The sequence below is a fragment of the Schistocerca nitens genome, chromosome 6 (genome assembly GCF_023898315.1).
Source record: "Schistocerca nitens isolate TAMUIC-IGC-003100 chromosome 6, iqSchNite1.1, whole genome shotgun sequence".
NCBI lineage: Eukaryota > Metazoa > Arthropoda > Insecta > Orthoptera > Acrididae > Schistocerca > Schistocerca nitens.
This window is the reverse complement of record NC_064619.1, coordinates 45,914,534-45,939,921: the sequence shown is the minus strand read 5'-3', so window position 1 is coordinate 45,939,921 and position 25,388 is coordinate 45,914,534. Positions and strand designations below refer to the sequence as shown.

General features: G+C 40.4%; 1 protein-coding gene across 1 annotated transcript in view; it reads left to right on the top strand.

Annotated features, from left to right (window-relative positions):
- LOC126262791 (protein madd-4-like) overlaps positions 1–25,388 on the top strand; it is a 362,890-nt gene that overhangs the window by 130,323 nt on the left and 207,179 nt on the right. The window contains exons 7-8 of the mRNA XM_049959614.1: positions 4,829–4,992; positions 15,326–15,666. Coding sequence (XP_049815571.1) covers positions 4,829–4,992; positions 15,326–15,666 — 505 coding nt within the window. The remainder of the gene's footprint in view (positions 1–4,828; positions 4,993–15,325; positions 15,667–25,388) is intronic.

Genomic DNA, 25,388 nt, shown 5'->3' with positions numbered 1-25,388 from the left:
TTCAGTACTGTGAAACAAATCTCTCCCACTGCAAGCTCTTTGCTTTCCATATTTTGGGATGTGATAGTATGGACCAAAAAAGAAAAGAAGCCCTGTAAATGTGGCCTCTAACAAATACAACTTAAGGGCTATGAGCACTTGTTCATCATCGTTACTATGAGACACATCTCCTCTACTGAAAAAAGTGATGGTAGCTTTTAAGGTATGCATTTTAGAGCCCTTGTTTACTAGTTAATGCTGTTCCACTGAGACAGCAATATACAGTTTCACTGTCCACGTAATAGAGTCTTTAAATAGTAAAATGTCACCAATAGGAATTTTCTGTGACTTATCCAAAGCATTTGATTGTGTGAACCATGACATTATGTTACAGAAATTACAGTTCTATGGTATAAATGAAATAGCATATGAGTGGTTTAAGTCGTACCTACAGAACAGGAAGCAAAAAGTTTCCTTATATGGATCAAATGATTTTAATAAGTTTGCCACTTCATCTAACTGGGGTGAAATTATATTAGGTGTTCCACAGGGTTCAATCATGGGTCCCCTTCTGTTCTTGATATATGTGAACGACCTCCCTTTCTGTCTGAAACAGGAAGCTGAACTGACAGTCTGTTTGCTGATAATACAAGCATCATTATTAATCCAGTAAAAGAAACTCCAATTGAAAATTGTACAAGTAAGGTCTTTGGAAAAGTCATTAATAGGTTTTCTGCAAATGAGCTTGCTCTAAACTTTGAAAAAACACTGTACATCCAATTTTCTGCTGCAAAAAGTACAGTTCCTTCAATAAATATAACACAGTAGACAGGGTAGAGCATACTAAGTTTTTGGGTGTACACATAGATGAGAATCCTAATTGGAAAATTCTTATTTTGGATCGTCTAAAGTGATTAGTTTTAGTAATTTTTGCAATCAGAATAATTACCAATTTTGAGGATATAGAAATTAGTAAGCTAACATACTTTGCATACTTTAACTCTCTGATGTCATACGGAATAATATTTTGGGGTAACTCAACATTTAGACAAAAAGTATTCACTGCTCAAAAGAAAGTGGTTAGAATAATGTGTGGGGTTCATAGTCACACATCTTGTAGGCATTTGGAAATTCTTACAACAGCCTCACAGTACATTTACTCACTAATGAAATTTGTTCTCAACAACATGGACCAGTTTAAAAACAACAGCGACATTCATGATTATAATACCAGAAAAAAGAAAGACTTACACTATCCTTTACTCAACCTATCTTTGGCACAGAAAAGGGGTAAAATATGCTGCTGTAAAAAAAATTCGACAAATTACCAGACGAAATAAAATCTCTGACAGACAGCGGTAATAGCTTCAAAAATAAACTGAAATAATATCTCCTTGACAACTCCTTCTATACCATAGATGAATTCTTGAATAGGAATAAATAAATCTATAAATATAGTATATGCATTTTGTGCCATTTAAGGGAATGGGGTAAATAATAGAAATTGAAGTTATTTTCTCATTTTGAATATAAAGAATTTTCTTGAGACAGAGGAGCTTCTGTCCACACTTGAGCATGGATTTACAAAGCACTGTTCATGCGAAACACAGCTTGCTCTTTTCTCACATGATATCCCTTGAACCATGGATGAGGAGCAGCAGTCAGATTCTGTATTCCAAGATTTCTGGAAAATGTTGGAAGTAGTGCCCCACTGTGCATACAGCAGACTGTTTACGAAGGTACAAGTATATGAAATAGGTTCCTAGATATGTAAGTGTCTCAAAAACTTCTTGAGTAATAAAACCTAGTATGTTGTCCTTGATGGCGAGTGTTCATCAGTGACAAGGGTATCATCAGTAGTGCCCTAGGGAAGTGTGGTAGCACTGCTGTTGTTTTCTGTATACATAAATTATCTGATGGAAAGGGCGTGCAGCAGTCTGTAGCTGTGGTGTATAGGAAAGTGTCATCATTGAGTGACTGTAAGAGGATAGAAGACAACTTAGAAGAATTTCTAATTGGTGTGGTGAATGACAGCTGTCTCTAAATGTAGAAAAATATAAGTTAATGCAGATATGTAGGCAAAACAATCCTGTAATGTTCAAATACAGCATTAGTAGCATACTGCTCAACACTGTCGCATCAATGAGATGTCTGGGTGTAACACTGATAAGTGACATAAAATGGAACAAGCACGTAAGGGTGGTAAGAGGGAAGGCAAATGGTCAACTTTGGTTTATTGGGAGAATTTTAGGAAAGTGTGGTTCATCTGTGAAGCGTGAGCCATCCTCAAGTATTGCTTGAGAGTTTGGGATCCCCATCAAGTTGGGTGGGTTAAGGGAAGACAAAGAAGGAATTCTGAGGCAGGCTGCTAGATGTGCCAGCTGTAGGGTCAATCAGCATGGGAGTGTTATGGAGATAGTTCGTGAAGTCAAGTGGGAATCCCTGGTAGAAAGACAATGTTCTTTTCTAAGAACACTATTGAGAAAATCTAGAGAACTGGCATTTGAAGCAGACTGGCTCTGTTTGTGAGTGGAACAAAGGAAGAATCATTATAAAAAAAAATATATATTTTTACATGCGTTGATTTCCAAACTTCACAACCTAATTTTGGAGAGTAAAGCAGCATGAAAATTAAGGCTCTTATAAATGATGAGGAGTTATAGAAATTACCAGCTGCATTTAACACAGGATACATCTCATTTGCTCACATGAGTGTCTGCCACATGGTTGCCTTGAGGCCTGACTAATAACATTCCAACCACACAAAGGCACATATTCACAGGCTGACAGTATCTGGTGTCAATAACAAACCCAACACACTTTGTGAGTCTACAGGTAGTATTAGCAGAGCACAGGCAACTGAATAAGGAAATAAAGAAATATAGAGACCCTCCAATAGAAGGGAAAGTAAGGAGAGTGACTACCCTGAAGTACCCAGAATGACTGTAAGAAACAATATTCCCCTCAATTACACACTCACATAGCCCTAGTCTGCTGCCCAGTTACAAGCCATACTGCTTTTTGAAACACTGATAATGGTTAGTGCACTCTTCAGTCTTATATTGTATAACTTATGACATTGTCAAATTTGTCAGAATATGTTGCTATTACAGTTCTTAAATTAATTGTCTGATGGATGTCCTTCTCAAATTTTCAGATGAATGCTTTCCAGATGCTGTATTTCTACATATTACAATTTTTTGCATATAGTAAGGACTAACCTAAATAAACTATTATTATTATTATTATTATTACTATATTAAAACATTTTGTATGTTTTAACATTGCTATTAAAGCCACAGGCATCAGTGGCACAGTAAAAGTAAGGGTGATGGCAATTTATAATTGCAGGAAAAGGGGGTGGGGAGGGGGTAGCAGGGGAGGGGGAGACAGTAGCAAACTGTGACTCCCCTTCCTTCAGAACTGAACATTGGATCCACACCTGCTGAGAATGTTGCAAGAAATGGATAGAATGGACGTGCAACACCAGGATTCAATGCCTGAACCCATTACAACATTCTCTGCCATTAGTGGGACATACTCTTCCAGGGATAGTGTATCTTCGAAAAGGAGGGCTCTGATGCGGAACATGTAGAAGATGACTTTGTATGTGATTCCCAGCACTGCCTGAATGGGAGTAGGAAATTTTTTTTATCATTGTTTCAAGAGGATGCTTAGTTTTAGCTTATAGCCCAACAATATTATGTTAATGATATTTACTGAGCAAGCCCTGTTTCATACATTTATTTCGCAGTTTATTGAACTAAGTACTTATTTTCAGTGCCATTGAACATTTTAATCAATAAAGGGGAATTTTACATTCAGCTTTGTTAAATGGTAACTATCAATATGATCATGTTGATATTAACTGAGCAATAGCTACAGTAAGTGCAGCTAGTTTGTAGCAGTCGAACAGTATCAGTAGTTGACTATTAAACTTGGATTCTAACTGCTGCTTCACTTTGGCTTTTTCTACATTCCAGAATAATTTTCTGCATAATGGAGTCAATGGAACAGGGTAAATAAATTAATTAATGAAATATAGTGGTCTGTTCAAGCATAGATAATGATCTTAAAAATTAATTACAATATTACCAAGTATACCCTTACCTACTTTTTTACAGAGGTGCTGACAGGAAAGATAATTGCCTGTTTTCTCATAAATGCATTAATGCATTTAAGAAATATAGTGGTCTGTTTAAGCAGAGATAATGATCTTAAAAATTGATTACAATATTACCTAGTATACCCTTACCTCCTTTTTTACAGAGGTGCTGACAGGAAAGATAATTGCCTATATGGTTTTCTCATAAATGCATTAATGCATTTAATGAAACATCACAATGACTTAAATTTATGCAAGTAACTGACTTCTTCAGACAGGTTATTGCCAAAGCACTTGTCATTTATTTCAACAGTCATTACTGTCCAGGAGATACCAAAAATGTAGAATACCCTTGAAAGTTATGTGATTTTCTTCAAGTTGTTGTTATAATTCTCTGCCAATTCTTACAGTAGGCCTAAGAGTTAAAACTTTTTGATTTTGTACATCCTTCAATAAATTTCGATACTGCACCATTTGTTAAAAATTGTAATACAGTTACCTGTGAACAATTAATTTCCAGTCTCAAAAATAATATAGTATGTAAATATTACTAACACTATAATGATATTCAATTGTTTTTCTTTTTGAACTTCAGGCTCTTTCTGGAATTGGTGTTGTAACATATGTTTAGTTTGTTCCTAGTTTTCTTTCATGCTAAATTTGTACAGAGAGAGAGAATATTCATTGCAAATATGGATGCTATTTATCTTTTTTATATTTTTGTTGTATACTGGTTCCCTGCAGCATGAATGATACACTTCGAGATGGCACACAGAGGGACCCAGCTTCGACATCTCACATCTCCCATGGAGATCCAGACATAAAAGTGAAGGTTGCTCCTGGATCGTCTGGGCCATATTCATGGAAGTCACAAGGCTTCACTCACTGCAGCGCTTCCTGCTTAGGAGGTACTGCTAAAGGCTACAATGTCCAACTTCCAATGAGTAAAACAAATTCTTTCTCTGACAATAGCAGAACCAACCCTATGTAAAATTCTATTTACTGCAACGTTCTTAACAAAGTGAACCAACCTTGCAAATTTTGGGACAGCTCCAACTGAAGTACCGCATCATGCCGTATATCGCAAACCAACACACACAAATCTATATCTTCATGCCAGTAGCTGCCATCACCTATCACAGACCATAGGTGTCCTTAAGACCTTAGTGCATCGGGCGCACTATATATCCAATAAAGACAATTTGCAAAAAGAGCTAGCATACCTCAAGAGCATTTTTAAATCAAATGGATTTTCTCCACAACAAATTCATAGAGCATTCAATGCAAAACCTAAAATGCAGGTATGTGATGGGGAAGAAGATAGTAATTCCTTCAGATGTAGTGCTTTTTTGCCTTATGTGGTTGCTCTTTCCTCAAAGATAGGTCATATTCTTGAGAAACACGGTGAAAGGGGATCTTCCGGCCCCCCACGAAGATTGCAGCTTTACTCAGCTCTGTGAAGGATGATTTACAGCTTCGTAAAGCTGGTGTGTATCAGATTCTTTGTGGAAATTGTGAGAAGTTTGACATAGGTCAAACAATAAGCACTGTTCATGAGAGGATGAGAGGTGTGCGGAGTATCGAAGATACACACGCTTATTACAGCCAACAAGTCAGCTGTGGCTGAACATTGTATTGATACAGGGCATTCCATGACTTACAGTGATGTGAAGATTTTAACATCCACCTCTTCTGTCTTCAAGGAAGCTATAGAGATTAGATTAACCAATAATTTAATAAATAGAGATAATGGTTTTTATTTGGACAAAGCATGGAATCCAGCTCTTGGGGTAATTAAACTGCATAGAAGTTGTCATGGCATCACCGCCGCCAATCATACATCAATAAGTGAATCGAATGTCTGTACACCTTCAGCACAGGCGGCACATGTATAAACGTATTTCTCTGCCTCCGACCAGCATCTGTGACCCGCATGTGTAGTACCACCGTGGTGGAGCATATAAGGCCGCACTTGGCATCTTTTCGTCAGTCTTGTGACTCACTTTGAGTATGGCTGGATGATACGTGGCTGAAATATCAGTGGAGGGAATTTTATTTGCGCGGTTGCATGCCCGAAATTTTATGGACTACAAATACTGAAATACCTCTTTATAAACCTATACGATACATTATCTGGAGTAGATTTTCCATGATGTTAAAAATGCACACTTAGTTTAGAAAGGTAGAAGAACTAAATCAAACATGTTCAAAAAAAGTTTAGAATAGAGATTAATGGAGAGTAAGATAAAGCAAAAATTAGAAAATATGTTAGACAGGGATGTTCATTATCATCATACATATTTAACCTCTTTGTAGGAAATGCTGTGAGGAAGAAAAAACACCTGCAGTTAAAATGAAAAAAGTTCTCCTACACTGCTTAAGATTTGTGGATGATTATACCTTAATAGCTGATAGTGAAAAACACATGCAGAACATACACTGACAGGAATGGAAAGTGTTACACCATAAGAACATATAGGCCAACTGCTACCAAACTGATACTCCAGTATTTCCATGCCTGCAGTATATTTTGACTAAAATTTCATGCTTCTGCAAGCTCATTTTCACTGCATAAATGAGCTATTCATAGAGGCAATGAATGATGAGAGTACACAGTGGCTGTTCAATGTGTCTAATGTTACTGTAACTTTTCACGTGTAGATTGCACAGTATCCTCAAAGGATATGAGCTTGCAGCTTATCAACATCTTTCAGAGAAAGTTCAAATCATTGGGATCAGGGACATGGGAACATCATACCAACAGATCACACAGATAGTTGGCCATAGTGCAGTGGCAGCAGAATGAGATGAGATAAGATAAGATAAGATACTTTATTGTCACATAACATGTTTTTATACAATCATTCGATTGGGAACATTGGTGACTCGTCAGTCTTTAACCTAAGTTGTTACAGTATTTTATATACTACAGGAAATACATCATAGATACATTGCTTATTATAATTAAAATACAACATTATATTTTAAATCTTTTCGTAACTCATTGCATCATTACCATAGCCTTCACACACCTATATGAAGTATGGATGTACTGAACAGGATACAAACCGCCATATAATTCTATATATAAACATGAATATACAGTGAACATGTATACTTTGTATCTATATGGCTTCAAAAGTATACCATTTGTATTTGCATCTTTACTCCCTATTCCTAGTTATAAATTATTCTACACTATAACATTGCTTTTTATTCATTTAGAAATTCTTCTAGACTATAATAACATTTGCTTTTTAGGTATGTGCCGATGGTCTCCAATGTCGATTCCCCAAATATTGACCTTATCTTATTTCTGATCTTCAGAGCCATGTAATATGGAGTATTTTCATATACTGTGAGTCGGTGACAAGGTAGCATGTATTTCAATTTATGTCTAGTTTCATAGGCATGTGTGAATGTATTTCCTTCAAACAGATGTGAGTTTTTTTGTTCAAAGAGAAGTATTTCATATATGAAGATGGAAGGGATTGTCATGAAATGGAGAGAAGACAGACTCAGGACAAAAGTATGACAAGAAGAGTAGCCATGGACTGTCCAGAAAGACTATATTGTGAAAATATTGTAGGATCATTTCCCTTACCTTGATAAATATGAGGGGCATTCAATAAGTAACACAACAATTTTTTTCTGAAAGCAGTTGGGTTTTATTCAGGATTCCAATACACCACATTACTTCCCACTCTTTTGGCTACAAAATCCTATTTTCCAACATAATCTCCGTTCATTGCAATGGCCTCATGCCACCTTACTGGGAGAGCCCATATGCCTGCATGGCCGCATGGTACCAATCTACTACTCAAAGTCAGCACTAAAGTCTTGCTACATCAATAACCTCCCCATCATCTGTGTACTGCTTCCAGTGGAGTGCATATTCCATTGGGCCAAACAGTTGGATGTCGGAAGGTGCAAGATTCAGGTACACACTTCTGAGTACTCAATCTGGTGTACAAGTGTGTCAGCTGTGCCAACAGAGATGCCCAGTTGAGCAGTGAGCTGTTTGATTATTGCTGGAGTCACAACTGTGTGTGGTCAGTTGGCACTTGGAAGATCGGCCAGGTTTGCGCAGCCTTGTTGTGATGATGACAGATGTCTTGCTCAATGACTCAACATGCTTCTGTTCTCTCCCAAGTCTCCACAGACATTCTGCAAATGCCTATGAATATCTGTGATGCTCTGGTTTTCTGCCAAAAGAAACTCAGTGACAGCCATCTCCCTGGAATCCACTTCTGTTACAGATGCCATTTTGAAGGCTACACATAGTGCTGTCATTTATCTGAACTTCATGGAACTGTAGGGGCTGAAACTGAAATATTTCAAGATGTCCTGCAACAAATTCCAGATTTTTTTTTTTTTTTGACTGGTATTGGCTGAGAAAAAAAAGTGTTGCATCACTTATTAAAAATCTTTCGTAGATGGATGACAACAGCTGAAATCTGGCCAAAGTTTACAGGCTGAGTGTCACTACAAATCATCAGGAACAGGTTACTGAAAATTAGTTTGAGATCTTGAGTTACAAACTGTTGTTTATTGCTGGCACCAAACCACAAACATCAGAGACTTACTTGGTGTAGAGCCAGAGTCAGCTGGTATATTGGGTAGCATACTGTGGTGTTCAGTAGCAATTCTCATTTCTTGTATTTCTTGAAGTTTTTCTGGCAGATAGAATATTCCGTCATCTTTTGGGTGATAACTGTAGAGCTGTCTTCAAGATCAGTTGATGACAGAATTAAAACTACTAGATACAATACTGTGGAGAAAATGCATTTGTTCAGAGATACAACTGTCAGCAACAAGAGCATTAGATAAAACTTTACGTGTCTAAGCATATAAAACAGCAAGTACCAAGTCAGCAAATTCATGAAGCTTATGAATTATGTGGTTAATTATTAAAACAGATGGCACATGATGGAATGCCAGGCAGCGAGGACTCAGAAAAATAATTCCTTTGAGAATGCAGACATGAAACAATTGCTTCACTTCTGAAATCCAGCTCTCTACCCAAGGATGTTACAGAGGATACAGATCTGTGCCTACCAGGTTACACAGTCTTCCCAAAGCCACAGAGTTACAGGGGGAAAAAAGGTTCAGTTGTGTGGTTCTTTGATGCATAAAGTTTTGTCTGTGACTAACACCCTTGTTTCTGACAGTCTTATCTCTGATGCCCATACATTTACTCCACAGTATTGTGTCAAGTGGTTTTAATTCTGTCATTGACTCACCTTGAAAATGGCTGTATAGTTATCAACCAAAATATTGTGTGAAGAAATAAGCACACCCAAAAGATGTTGGAATAGTCTGATTTATGTTTGTGGTGATGTGGTTGATACCAATGAGTCTGTAGATGAACTGACGGAAAGTACAGGAAGCAGTTATTCTTGAGATATACACTTTTATAGCAATCTCCAGCTAGCAGTCTTCACGAAATGCCACGGCGTGTGTTTTAGTCATGGCTAAAAATTCATCAAGATGACATTCAGAGCCTGTTTGCTTGAAAACCATTATGATTATTGTTCTTGTCATGGTCTTCATTCAGAGGATCAGTTTGATCCAGCTCTCCACCTTAGTCTATTCTGTGCAGACCTCTTTGTCTCTGAATAACTACTATAACCTGTGCCCATTAGAACCAGTCTTCGTCTCCCTCCACAAATTTTACCCCTCACATTTCCCTCCATTACCAAATCAGGAATTCCTTGATACTTCAGATGCATCAATCAATCCCTTCTGTTAGTCAAGTTGCACCAAAAATTTTCCATTTTCCCCAATTCAATTCACATAATTACAAGAATATATTTGTGTTTGTGGCAGTCATACCTCATATTGATGTTATTGATCAACATTAGCTCCAAATGAAATGAAACTTTATTCATTTACCATTTTTTATTTGTTTGTGTGATGAACATCTCTATAAAGCTTGATAAATATTGGACTGGTGCTTCATGGTCCAACACTTTCCATTTCTGTCAGTGTACTTTCTAAATTCGCAACAATAATGAAAAAAATGGAGGTTAAAAAAAAGTTATTATACTAAGCAAGTCAAAAATGAGAAAGGTGGCTGACTTCAAAAATAAAAACAATTAATTAGAAAAAATTCATATATTTTGTCATTTAAAAACTTTCATTACAGAAGACAACACCTTGGCCGTAACCTGTGAGTGCTATACTTAGGGTTTTGTAATATATTCCTAAGTTCATCCCTTAATGCTGGCTCATCATTTTAATATTTCCCTCTCATGACGACTACTTAATAGAAGGACAAACCTTCATGATCTTTCGTACCGTCTTTTAGTAAGACCTGTACTTAATCTTTTTGAGTGGTGTTAATACTTTTGCATAGTTTGTAAAACACTGATACTTTTTAAACAATGAAAATGCAGGATGGAATAATGCCAGTATTATGAAAAGGATAGATTGCTGTTCACCATATAGTGGAGATGTTGAGCTGCAGATAGGGTCAACAAAATTACTGTCAGAGAAGTAAGCTCGTGGCCAAAAAGACCTTCATCCAAATTAGACAACACACAAACACACACACACACACACACACACACACACACACACACACACACACACACACATGCTGAAGCAGACACGGCTCACACACAGATGGGTAGGGCAGCTAGATGGAGGGGGGGGGGGGGGGAGCAAGTGGGAAAGGAGAGAAGTAAAAAGACTGTGGGTTCGTTAGTGGAACAGAGGACTGTGTAATGTTGGGGTGGTAATAGGTGAGGGGATAGATGGGTGTAGGACAATAACTAACAAAGGTTGAGGCTAGGAAGGTTATGAGAATGTAGGATACATTGCAGGGTGAGTTCCCATCTGCACAGTTCTGTAAAACTAGTGTTGGTAGGAAGGATCCAGGTGGCACAGCCTGCAGAATAGTCATTAAAACAATGAATGTTGTGTTGAGCAGTGTGCTCAGCAACTGGACAGTCCAACTTTTTCTTGGCCACTGTTTGTCAGTGGCTGTTCATGTGGACAGACAGCTTGTTGGTTGCCATGCCCACATAGAATGCAGTGCAGAGGTTGCAGCTTAGTTTGTAGGTAGGTGTTGTGTTGTGTTGTGCATTTGTTTAGCGCGGTCGCCGCACATAAGACGTGGCCACTGCCTTCTTGAGCACCTTGTGTCAATGCTCCAGTGGTAGCAGCACTGCATACTTCAAAGTGCTCACAGTGGGGGCACCACAAGCAGCAGACATACCACTGGAGTCAATGGAGCCAATCAGGATGCAGCCCCACGTAATTAAGTTGCATCATTGTGACCCAGAAGGCGGTCACCTGGTGGGCCCCCTGGAGTACGGGGCAGGTTTCCTCTCAGGTGCGATGTTGTTACTGTGTTAGTGTTTATGGGAGATGAACTTTGGCTAAGGACCTCAGTATGAGTGATTACTCTGAGTTATGTTTCACCTTGTTCTCAGAATAAATTTTCTAAGTTGTAATTAATTCTGACTTTCCATCTGGTAGTTTGTACCTGGGACACAACAACATGAAGTCATCACATACAAACATACCCAGGGTATGGCCGTGGGCACCCGCATGGCACCATGCTGTGTCAACCTATTCATAGGCCATCTGGTGGAATTCCTTCTAGCTACCCTTAGTCTCAAATCTTTCACATGGTTCAGATTCACTGATGACATCTTTGTGATGTGGAGTGAGGATGAGGACACCCCATCCACATTCCACCAGAACCTCACACCTTCTCCCTCATTCGCTTCACCTGTTGCTCCTCAGCCCAACAAACCACCTTCCTCAATGCTGATCTCCACCTCAAAGATGCTTACATCAGTACCTCCATCTATACCAAACCTACCAACCACCAGCAATATCTCCACTTTGACAGCTGTGGCCATTGCATCCGTAGTGTCAGACAGTCCTTCTCAAAATATAACAAAGGTCTCACTGAGGCCTTTACAGACAGTAATTATCCTCCAAACCTTGTACTGGACCAGATCTACCATACCTTGTCTCTCCAGTCACCCCCCTGCTCCACCCAAAGTCCCATTGTCCTGCCATAGAGGAGTGTTCCCCTCATGACTCCATGCCACCCAAGACTGGAGCAACTGAATCACATTCTCTGCCAGGGTTTCTCATGGTACATTGAAATGTGGAGTATCCTTCCCAACCATTCCACAGTGGTATACTGCCATCCACCGAACCCACCGACACCAGCTTTTCTGAGTTGCACAGGTGGGTACTCTCCCTGCAATATGTCCTATGTTCCCGTAACCCTCCTGGTCTCAACTTTCATTAGACATTGTCCGTTACCACTTATCCCCTTCCCTGTTCTCATCCCAGCAATACATGGCCTCTAGTCCACTAATGGACCCACAGCCTTTCTACTTTTCTCCTTTTCCACTGCCCCCACCCCCAACCACTTCTCCACCCTCTATCTCACCTCCTGACGGCACCTATTTGCTCTACATTCACTCCACCTCATCACTTTATGCTCCAACAAGCAGCACTTTACCACCTCCCTCCCCTACCCTGCTACCCCTCCCCCTCCCCACCCCAGCCTCTTTAACCCCACCATCTGCATTGCTTCTCCCATCAGGCACTGCTGCTCCCAGTCTGGCCTCTGCAGCCAGAGACTGTGTTTATGTGTGTGTGAGTTGTGTTTGAGTGGTTGTGTATGTATTTTGTCTAATTCAGATGAAGGCTGTAATGGTACTTTGACTTCCGCAATGTTATAATTTATGATCGTGCACGCAGAAGAGCGCTGCGCCAGTGACCGATTTTATAAATAATTTTGCTCTTTTTTTTTTTTTTACTTTTGCGTAGTTTTTTTTTTTTTTTAAGAACTAATGGATGACTCTCTCTCTTGTCTTGATACGAAAGACATGTATTTTTCCGCGATGTGTTGAATGTGCTTTTGGTGAAAATTAAAAATTACATTACAAAGCGATGTTGTTTCAATAGCTAATGAGGAGAAGATAATAAAAGGTAACACTACAAGGCATTTTTGGCTAAAAACTTACTTTTTTGACAGTCTTTTTGCTATGCCTATCTGCAATCAGCATCCCCACTATATGGTGAGTCTCTCCTTTTCGTAATACTGATTTTTTTTTAATTTGTGAATTTCAAAGCTGTGCACCAATACCTAAATGTTTTTAATTACCTGAGTTATCATTAAACAATGGAAGCTCCAGGTAGGAATATCAATAGTGTAGGAAAAGACAGATTGCTACTTACCGTGAAGAAGACACATCAAGTTGCAGACAGGCGCAATTAAAAGACATTTACAATTTCAGTCCGGAATGCAACTATCATGTGGGATACAAGCCACAGTCAGGAGGAGGCAGGAAAGGGGAAGGGTTCGTAGTGTATGTGTGGGAAAAGAGATGAAAGCTAGCTGGTGGAGTGGGCATGGACTAGGGTGCCAACAGGTGCAACGTAAGGTCATTGGCATAGGGCTTCTAATAAACAGGGTGGGAAGTGAGGAGATGATAGGACAGAGGGGGTGGAAACTGTTGATTGGAGGGTGTGGGTACAGTATGTTATCATAGGTTGAGGCCAGGATAATTACAGGAGTGGAGAATGTGTTTAAGGATAACTCCCATCTGCGCAGTTCAGGAAAGCTGGTGGTGGAGGGAAGGATCCAGATGGCTCAAGTAGTGAAGCAACCATTGAAATCAAGTGTGTTATTTTGCTCTGGACCCCAGGTTGGCAGTGGCTGGTTGGCAGTCATCCCAATATAAAAAGCTGTGTGATGATTGCAACAGAGGTGGTAAATGATGTGCTGCTTCCACAGGTGGCCTGGTTCATGATGGGATAGGATAAACCTGTGACTGGACTGGAATAGGAAGTGCTGGGTGGGTGGATTGGGCAGGTATTTCACCTGGATCTTCCACATGCGTATGATCCTTGAGGCAAGGGGTTGAGACTGGGAGTGGCATAAGGAGGACTAGGATGTTGTGGAGGTTGTGTGGGAGTCAGAACACCCCTTTAGAAGGGGTGAGAAGTATCTCGCATAGGCAGTCACCCATTTCAGAGCATGATGATAGGTAATCAAAGCCCTGGTGAAGGATGTTGTTCAGTTGTTCCAGTCTGAGGATGGTACTGGATGATGAAGGGGACACCACTGGCTGGTTCTTGGCATGGTACAAGTATTGGGGATGTGAGGGGAAATGGTACGGGAGATCTATTTGCTGACTAGGTCTGGGGGTAGAGCCTGTCTGTGAAGTCCTTGGTGAGACCCTCAGCATACTGAGTAGAGGAGTTTTTGTCACCGCAGATATGCTGTCACTGGGTGGCCAGGCTGTATGTGAGAGATTTTTTGGTGTGAAAGGGATGACAGCTGTCAAAATGCAGGTACTGTTGGTGATTGGTGGCTTTTCTGAACTGTACAAATAGGAGTTATCCTTGCAACACATTCTCCAGTCCTGTAATTCTCCCAGCCTCAACCTACAGTAACGTACCCCCACACCCTTCATTCAGCAGTTTCCACCCGCTCTGTCTTATGATCTCCTCATTTCCCACCCTTTTTATTTGCAGCTGTCTGCCAACGCATCTGCCTGTATCTCCCTGGTCCTCTCCTTTTTTGCTACTTTTTTCCCAACTTCCTGCCTCAACCTCCTGACACTGCACCTGTTGGCAGTCTAGTCCCTGCACACTTCACCAGACAGCATTCATCTCTCTTCCTACCCTGGCAGTCACCACGTGTGAATGAGGTGTGCTTGCTTATTTGTGTGAATGCTGTATGTATCTCTTTCACTGATGAAGGCTGTGGCCGAAAGCTTTGTTCATGTGTCTTTTCCTTATGTCTGTCTGAACTTTACTGTCTTCTTTGTGTAAGTAGCAATCTGTCTTTTCCTACATTATTGAGCTATCATTAATATAGTTTACAATTTGTTTTTAATGTGCCCACTGCAGTCTATATGTTATAAGTGCTTTAATTCTGTAAGATAGGCAACTGTTCCTTTTCCATTTGAGAATAGCCTAGAAGAAAGCAGGGGTATTGTCATTGTCATCTTTAATATGGAGATAGAGGAAAGTTCTAGTTATTAATATCATATAACACAACAGAATATTTTTGTTTTAATATATAGTTTTGTTTTAATGTATAATACATATGTTAAAATACTAATTAAAAGAAAAAACTTTGATTTTCAAGGAGACTTTAGTGATGTTTATAATTTATCCTTGTTTTGGCATATTTTGTAAGTATTTTTCACAAAAAGTCTTTTGATAGTTTTCATTGTCATCTCTGTATTTTCCCAGGTGTCCAAGAATCCTTGATATCCTGTGTACAAGACAACAACCAAAAGACAGTGAGTCCGTATTTGTGTGACAAAGAAACCAGACCAGAAGTACTGATACGAACATGTAATGATCACCCTTGTCCTCCACGGTGGAACTATTCTGACTTTCAGCCTTGTTCAAAGCCATGTGGCATTGGAATAAGGACAAGAGAAGTTATGTGCATACATGAAGTCACAAGAGGTGGAGGAAACACTGTGATAGTGCCTAACAACATGTGTCCACAACCACCGCCTCCAGACAGGCAATACTGCAATGTCTTAGACTGCCCAGTGAAGTGGCACACAAAACCGTGGTCTAAGGTGAGTAAGCTTCTTGGTTGTAATCTATGTAATTTTCTCTCATATGCAGTATGACAAACTTTCATATTAAAAAAAAAAAAGCTATAAACTCATTTGCATTTTATATTCTACCTGTCTCTTACTGTGGTGTTTGGCTGAATTAACAAACAAAATTTACATAAATCTCAATACCAGAGAAGGAAAGTTGCTACTTACCATATAGCGGAGATGCTGAGTCGCAATAGGCACAACAAAAAGATTAACACAATTGTAGCTTTCGGCCATAAAGGTCTTTGTCAGCAGTAGACACACACACACACACACACGTGCGCGTGCATGCACACACACACACACACACACACACACACACACACACACACACACACACACACACACACACACACACACACATCTGCAGTCTCAGAGAGCTGAAACCACACTGCGAGCAGCAGCACCAGTGCATGATGGGAGTGGCAACTGGGTGGGAGTAAGGAGGAGGCTGGGGTGGGGAGGGGGAGGTATAGTATGGTGGGAGTAGCGGACAGTGAAGTGTTTTACTTTAGAGAGAGGGCAGGAGAGAAGGTGTGGAGGGGGGGAGGGGTAAGTAGCAGAAAGGAGAGAAATAAAAAGAAATTAAAACACTGGGTGTGGTGGTGAAATGATGGCTGTGTAGTGCTAGAATGGGAACAAGGAGGGGCTGGATGGGTGAGGACAGTGACTAACGAAGATTGAGGCCAGGAGGGTTACAGGAACGTAGGATGTATTGCAGGGAAAGTTCCCATCTGCACAATTCAGAAAAGCTGGCGTTGGTGGGAAGGATCCATGTGGCACAGGCTGTGAAGCAGTCATTGAGATGAGGGATATCATGTTTGGCAGCGTGTTCCGCTACAAGTTGGTCCACTTGTTTTTTGGCCACAGTTTGTTGGTGGCCATTCATACTGACAGACAGCTTGTTGGTTGTCATGCCTACATAGAATGCAGCACAGTGGTTGCAGCTTAGCTTGTAAATCACATGACTGGTTTCACAGGTAGCCCTGCCTTTGATTGTATAGGTGATGTTAGTGACCGGACTCCGATCTTTTTGTTGTGCCTATCGTGATTCATTTCAGCATCTCCGCTATATGGTGAGTAGCAACTTTCCTTCTCTGGTACATTCCATCCTGGATTTTCCATTGTTTGATTACATAAATCTCATAATTTTTCAGAATTTTATTAAATCTACCACATATATAAAACTGTCATTCACAACAGCATATACCAGCAAGTGATGTTACAAAGGTTATAAAACTCTGATCACAAAAAATTAAAACAATCTACATCTACATACATACTCCGCAAGCCACTGTGCAGTGCACGGCAGAGGGTACCCTGTACCAGTAATGCTCATTTATTTCCTTTCCTGTTCCACTTGCGAATAGAGCAAGGAAAAATGACTGTCTTATGCCTCAGTATGCACCATAATTCCTTTTATCTTCTTATCTTCATGGTCCTCTAACAATTCAGCTGCATAAGATGCATTGTTACTAACAACATCATGAGCAGACATATGTACTGAGATGAGGTAGTTGTTTCATATACATGTTTCACATCTTAATTACATACTGGAGGGGGAAAAAAAGAAAAAAAAAAAAAACAAGATCATCAAGCTTCCTTACTCATTTCAGTTGATTATCCATTTGACTACATGCAAAATGGCTGTGTCTCTTCATTAGTATTATGCTTATTAATCATTTCTGTGGTTGATAAGGTTATTTATTTTCATTAAAATATGGATTCAAATTGACATCTACATGGAAACGAAGGATTGCTTCTCAGCACATAGAGGAGGTGTTGTGTCACAAACAAGCACAATGAAAAAGAACACTAGAAATATTTTCAGTTTTCAAACAAACTCATTCTTCAGGAGCAGAACCCACACACACATGACCACTGTCTCCAGGCACTAAGGTATGACTATGACTAAGACTGAATGTGAAATGAGCAGCACTCTAGCTGGGATGGGTAGTGAAGGCGGGGTGGGGGGGGGGGGGGGGGGGGGAGCGATGGGCGGAAGAAGGTGAGAAAAGGACTTGTGGGTATATTGGCAGGATAAAAGCCATGTGATTCCTGGAATGGGAGCAGGGAAGGGGATAGGCAGGAGGAGGACAGGAGATAATGAAGGTTGTGCCCAGGGAGGTTACAAGGACAAAATTACGTTGTAGGGAAGGTTGCCACACTTTCGGTTCAGAAAAAGAAGTTTTGAAACTTCCTGGCAGATTAAAACTGTATGCCAAACTGAGACTCAAACTCGGGACCTTTGCCTTTCACGGGCAATTGCTCTACCAACAGAGCTACCTAAGCACGACTCACAACCCATCCCCACAGTTTTACTTCTGCCAATACCTCATCTCCTACCTTCCAAACTTCACAGAAGTTCTGCAAAACTTGCAGGACTAGTCAATACTGGAAGAAAGGATATTGTGGAGACATGGGTTAGCCGCAGACTGGGGGATGTTTCCAGAATGAAATTTTCACTCTGCAGCGGAGTGTGTGCTGATTTGAAACTTCCTGGCAGATTAAAACTGTGCCAGACTGAGACTCAACTCAGGACCTTTGCCAACTGTGTGCCCAGACTGAGACTTGACTCGGGACCTTTGCCTTTCTCAGGCAAATGCTCTACCAACTGAGCTACCCAAGTATGACTCATGAACCGTCCCCACAATTTCACTTCTACCAGGAGAACTTCTGTGAAATTTGGAAGGTAGGACACAAAGTACTGGCGGAAGTAAAATTGTGGGGAAGTCGTGAGTTGTGCTTGGGTAGCTCAGTTGGTGGAGCACTTCCCTGTGAGAGGCAAACATTCCGAGTTCTAGTCTCGGTCCGGCACACAGTTTTAATCTGCCAGGAAGTTTCAAATCAGCGTGCACACTCTGCTGCAGAGTGAAAATTTCATTCTGGAAAAGTAGTTTTTTTGGGAAGAATCCAGATGACACAGGCTGTGAAGCACTCATTAAAATTAAGCACATCATGATGGGCAATATTTTCAGCAATGTGGTGGTTCAGCTGTCTCTTGGCCACAGTTTGGTGGTGTCCATTCATGCAGACAGACAGCTTGGTTGTAGTCATGCCCACATTGACTATGGCACAGTGCTTACGGCTTAGTTTATAGATCATGGGACTGCTTTCACAGGTAAACTTGCCAGTGATGAGAGAGGAGATGCCTGTCATCAGATTGCTGTAGGTGGTGGTGGGAGGATTTTTGGGATAGGTCTTGGAGCTAGGTGTGTTCCAGGGATATGAACTATGAGGCAATGGATTGGGAGTAGGGATGGACAAAGGTATTGCAAGGTTTGCTGAACATTGGAATATCAGCATGGGAGGGATATTCCTGTTTTCAGGGCACTATGAGAGGCTGTTGAAACCCTGGCACAGTGTGTTCCACAGTTATTCCAGTCCTGGGTGGTACTGAGTCATGATGGGAGCGCTCCTTTGTGGCCAGACAGTGGGCACATGGGAGGTGGTAGACATCTGGAGAGACAAGGGAAGAGGGATTTGCTTCTGGACAATGTTGGGAGGGTAATCTGGGTCTATGAAGATCTCACTGAGACACTTGGCATCTTTGGAGAGGGGCTTCATGCAAGGGACTCCTTGGTGCGGAATGAGTGGCATCTGTCGAAGTAGAGGTATTGTTGGTGGTTGGTAGGTTTGAAGTAAAAAGAGATACTGATGTAACCATCCTTGAGGTAGAAGTTAACATCAAAGAAAGTGGCTTGTTGGGTTGCAGAGGACTAGATGGAGAGCATGGTGGGAGTTGTTTAGGTTCTGGAGGAATTTGGATAGGATGTCTTCATCCTCAGTCCCGATCATGAAGATATCATCAATGAATCTGAACCAGGTGACAGATTGGGGATTCTGGGTGATGAGGAAGGATTCCTTGAGAAGTCCCATGAATAGAACAACAGAGGATGGTACCCTGCAGGTGTCCATTGCTGAACCATGGATTTGTTTGTAAGTGTGACTTCAAGGAGAAGTGGAATGAGTATGTATGTCAATTGTGCGGTGAGCCAGTTTCACTGTCTCTCCCATGCACTATGTTCAGAATGTAGATTATAGTGATGGGCTGGTCACAGGAACCCATAAAGTACATGCTTGCTTTAAACAAATTTATTCAGCACAAATGAGTAAATGAACACTTCATAAAATAAATTCTGATTGTAGCGTCTATTACCTGGCTAAAGTTGTAAATGTGTTTGAACAATAGTTCCATATCAATACTGTCACGAAGGGTATAGATGCTCCTCAGTGAAGAGTGTGTCGACTGATTGCATGACAGCTGGAGAACAATGGATGTGTCACTGAAACAAAGTTAACTTTCATCACAATCATGGGAGTGCCGTGCACTTTGCAGACGTGATGAAACGGAAATGAATATGAATGGAGAGTGCCAAAGAAACTTCTGAATGCATTGGTGGGGAGCTCGACCCACATGGTCTGTGGCTTACTGCATTGGCCCCCTGAATAAGTGTCTGCACCGTAGCCCAGCTCACATTGTGTGTTACTTTTTACTAACCTGCACCTGCGTATGCCACATGTGTTGCCAGAATTTTGCCTATTAGTAAGTGTACACAACAGTGGATACCTGATGCAGTTAGCTTGTACTGACTGTGAGCATATCTGATCTGTTCTTGTCTTTTTGCATCATGGTTGCCACAGGGATGTAGTTGCTCATGATGACCAGGAAAGAGGTTGTAGACTTTTAGTCTGCTGAGTGTTGGGAGAGGGGGTGTTCAGCAGTGGCAAGGCCATGGGCATTGAAGATGTTAGCATAGATGGAGATGACATTGGCAGTGATGAGCATCAGGTCGTAAAGGAACAGGAACTGTGGAGAGTCAGTGGAGGAAATAGTTGGTGTCTTTTATATAGGAGAATAAGTTATGGGTAGACTGAAGGGTGGGTTCACAAGAGCAGCAATTCCCTCTGTGGGACCGTAGGAATCAACCACAATGGTGGTTCCGAGGTGGTTGAGTTTATGGACTTTAGGAAACATTTAGAAAGTAAGAGTGTGGTGAATTAGAGGGTGGAGGGGAGGGGAGGGGAGAGAGAGAGAGAGGGAGAGAGAGAGAGAGAGAGAGAGAGAGAGAGAGAGAGAGAGAGAGACTCAGGGTAATGGTTCCGGGGTGGACCTAAGGATTTGAACAGCGACGGGAGAACCTGGTGGAGTTCTGGAATGGGTTTGTAGGTGGACATATCTGACCGCTGGAAGAGTCATTTCACCAGGTAATGCCTGCAGTTCATAACCATAGAGGTTAACAGTTGATGAAATCATTCCACCAGGTAATCCCTGCGGTTCATGACTATAGTGGTAGAGCCTTTGTTGGAAGTAGAATTATACAAGCAGAATCAGTGTTTAGGTGGTGGATTTTTGTTTCTTTTGTGGATCTGAGCTTGGTTCCCATGTTAAGGCATTTTGGGAATGATGGTGAGGCAAGGTTTGAGCTTAAAATTGTGGAATGTTAGCAAGAGGGGATTTGGAGGCTGTGAGAGTGGGTCATGGTTGGGTGGAGGAATAAACTGAGTCAGGCAACATTCAATATTGGTTTTGGATAGAGTCTGATTGGTAGGGATAATGGTGAAATAGTGTTTCCACTGTAGAGACTGGGAGAAAGAGAGAAAGTCCTTAACAAGCCAGGTGACTGAATTTTGGGTTAGAGAAAAAGGTAAGGTCTTTGGAAAGGACTGATACTTTTATAGTTCTGTGGCTTTTGGAGGACCGCCCAATAACTGTGTTATGGGACTGTTGAGGCTCTGGATTCTGTAGGGTGATGTGAGGGAGTTTTGGAGGGTGGGCTGAATGTAGCAAGTCTGCAAGGCAGGGTTTGGTGCTTATGAGGAAATGCATTCCCCCCACCCCCCACCCCCACCCCCACCCCCTGGAGGGCAATCATGATTTCAGCCCGGAAGTTGGCAGGTACAAATTTGGGATTTCCAAGTGAGTGGTAGTCCAGATCTTTTCTACTTCTTTTCTCCCCCCCCCCTGCCCCCCTCCCCACCTCCACCACCACCCCACCCGTCCCTTCCCCTTTGCACAGCCTCCCGATGCTGCTCCTAGCAACCCTATCTGTCCTCACCTTGTCCTTCTACACTCCCACAGAGTGCAAAAGTATCTTCCTCAGCCCGTCCCAGCTATCCCTCCCCCTCCCCACCCAATGCCTCCTCCTTACCCTCACTACCGACCCCAGCTATATTGCTACTCACATCAGATGCAGTTGTAGCTGGGCCTTAGTGCCCAAAGACAGTGACCCTGTATGTGTGAGTTGTTGTGTAAATTTGTGAGAGTGCTACTGTTGAAGAAAGACTTTGTCCAAAAGCTGAAAATATTTCTGGTGTTCTTTTTTGTTGTGCCTGTCTGTGACATGTTCAATAACCAGTCTTGCTGTTATTGCAAGCATGAATGTTTGTCTGTCTGTGTGATAGTGTATGTGAATGCACATACTCTTACCAGAAGAAGAGTAAGAGCCCAATAGCTAATTTTTTTTTAATTTTTCTGTGCCGCACTCCAGTACTCTATAGGTCAGTAATAATAATAATAATAATAATAATTTTGTTGTCGTTCAGCTGATTACAGCAATAGACAAAGTCAAGAGCATATATTTCTACATAAACTACTATATCGAAGTGAATTGGTTTACATAAAATAGGCACACGTTAGAATACAGTATTTTCATCTTCAAAGAATTCGTCAATGGAGTAAAACGGATTGTTCACTAGTAGCTTGTATAATTTAGCTTTAAAGATATTTACAGGCAGTTCTTAGTCTATTAAACATCCTTAGTCCAAGAACTAGGTAAGAGTTATGCGATTTTGATAATCTATGATATGGCACGTCTACAGATGTTCTGTTTCTAGTATTATGGCTATGAATATCACTTCTCAACACAAAATTAGACACATTGTTTCTAATGTACATTAAAACATTGTAGATGAATATGTTTACTACTGTAAGACACTGCAATTTAATAAACAGAGGTTTACAATGTTCTGTTTTATCAGAATCCGTTATTATTCTTATTACTTTCTTCTGTAAAAGTAAAATGTCATTTACATGACAGCTACTACCCCACAGTAAAATTCCATAAGAGATGATGCTTTGGAAGAAGGCAAAATATGCTGATCTCACATAGTCATTGGGAACATGTCTTTTTAAATTTTTAATTAGATAAATCACTCTTGAAAGCCTAGCCAATATATTTTTAATGTGTGGTTCCCACGTCAATTTATTGTCAATAGTAACACCTAAAAATTTAACAGTTTCTAATTCCTGGTAGTTAGGAATCTCTCTGAGGCTAAAGTAAAGTGTCTGGTTTTGTTTTCATTTAGCAAGAAGCCATTAGCTTTGAACCATAATGAGGACTGAGCAAGGGTATTTTCGGTCAGTGTTTTCAGTGTACCTAGATCAGAGCTTTTATGTAGAAAAGTTGTGTCATCAGCATACAATATTGTATGAGATTTTATGAATAAGGGCAGGTCATTAATCATTAGTATAAACAGTAAAGGTCCAAGCACTGACCCTTGAGGCACTCCGTACCTAACATTAACCAAATTTGATTTCTCCCTACCAATGCACACAACTTGTTGACGGTTCTCAAGAAAAGACCTGAACATATTTATACTGTTGTCATCAAAACCATAGTAAACTAGCTTATTCAGCACAGTGTCATGCTCTACACAGTCAAAGGCTCTGCTCAGGTCACAAAATGTAGCCTGGGCATACTCCCTAGCCTCGAACACATCTAGGACTAATTTTACGAGGGAGTCCATTGCATCTGTTGTGGATTTACCTTTCCTAAATCCAAACTGTTTATCACTAATTATATTTAGTGTACCCAAGTAGGCACTAACTTGCTCATACATAATCGTTTCTAAAATTTTTGAAAAAACTGGGGTCATGGATATAGGTCTGTAGCTAGCGGGACAGTTCTTTTCCCCTTTTTTGTATATGGGCACAACTCTAGAAATTTTTAGTATGTCGGGGAACTTACTTTCAACTAGGCATTTGTTAACACAAAAGGTTAAAGGATAAATCACACAATCAATAACATCTTTCAACAAATTACATGACATATCATAGTAATCAACACTAACTGAAGGTTTGAAATTTTTCACTATTTTTAGGATATTATTTGGGCTCACTTCTGTGAAAGTGAAGGTGCTTGGGGGAAGCTTTTCAAAGCAGCTGTCCATAATACTAAGTGCATTTTCAGGTGGTTTGATTATTGAACTACTAATTTCTTCAATGGACTGAATGCAATATTTATTAAATTCTTCTAGGGTAATGGCAATTTCCTCCTTGTGTTTAGAGTGTGCAATGGAGTTTATTACACTCCAGGCCTTCTTGCATTTATTGTTAGATTTTTCAATGTTTACTATGTTATGCAGTTTCTTTGCTTCATTTATTGCCTTCCTGTACTTGCATTTAGCTTTAGCATACAGGTCTTTACACAGATCTGATTTACTGGTTTTGTACAGACTAGAATACAGCATAACAATATTTTTCAGTTGCCCTAACTGTGGAGTATACCATTCCTTCGTTTTCCTTTTCTTGTAATTACTACTAATATTCACTGTACATTTTTTCAGAGGGATGCTATTTTCAAATACATTTAAAAAGATGGAGAAAAACTTTGTGAATACAATATCAGCTGAACAGTGTTGAAGCCTAATAAAACATATGTCCCAACAGAAATAAGTGAGGGCATGTCTAAACCTATCCATCCTCTCTCTGCTCACTGGTCTAGTAATCACAGTTTTAGATTCTGGTTTGGTGCAGTCTGAAGTTACATTATTAAGACTAAGATATACTGCATCATGGTCTGAGAAAGGGAAACTAATTACATCAGTGGACATACAAGTTCTCTTAATATTTGTAAATATATTGTCTAGACAGGATGAGCCTCTGGTAGGTTTGCAGTTAACATAGTACATGTTAAATTGTCGAAGCACATTTTTGAGCTCTGTCACAGTTTTTCTGACCTGCAGGACATCAAAACTTGAATTGATATCCCCTCCAATGACAACATTGTATTTTTTCCATTTCGGTATACATATGTACATTAAGAGTTCCTCAAGTTTCTCCAGAAAGATATGGGGGTCACCACTAGGTGGCCTGTACACTACTACTACCATTAGCTTAAGGCTCTCAATTACTAGACCTGACATTTCAAAATGCCTTTCATCACAAAGGGTATTGAGATCTATCCTGCCACAGTTTGGTGCAAGAGGTGTTTTTGCATATATTGCTACCCCACCACGTAAGTGCTGTTTTCTGCAATAGCAACTACGTAGTGTGTAATCATCCAATACTTTGTACCCAAGCTCATCCTCTTTACACCAATGTTCACTTAAACATAGAATATCTATCACATTTTCATTTGAAAATTCGTTGACAACAGTGGTTGCTTTTCCCTTATTTTACGTATTTTGCTGTGTTATCTTTACTTTACAGGCTCACACAGGATAACTTACCAGGAAAATCAGAAATAACTCTGAGGTAAAATGAATTTGTTGGTAAAGTTAGGGAAATCTTGGATAATTCTGAAAGACATGGATAATTCTGAGAAACTCAGGGAGGACCTGAACTATTCATTCATGAAAACAAATGTACTGAGTCAATTTGTAACAAGCCGCTCTGAGGTTCTGCTTCAGAAACAGACACTTGTGGAGTCATGTAAGCAAAGGTGAAGAAGTTCATTGGATGTGACCTATCA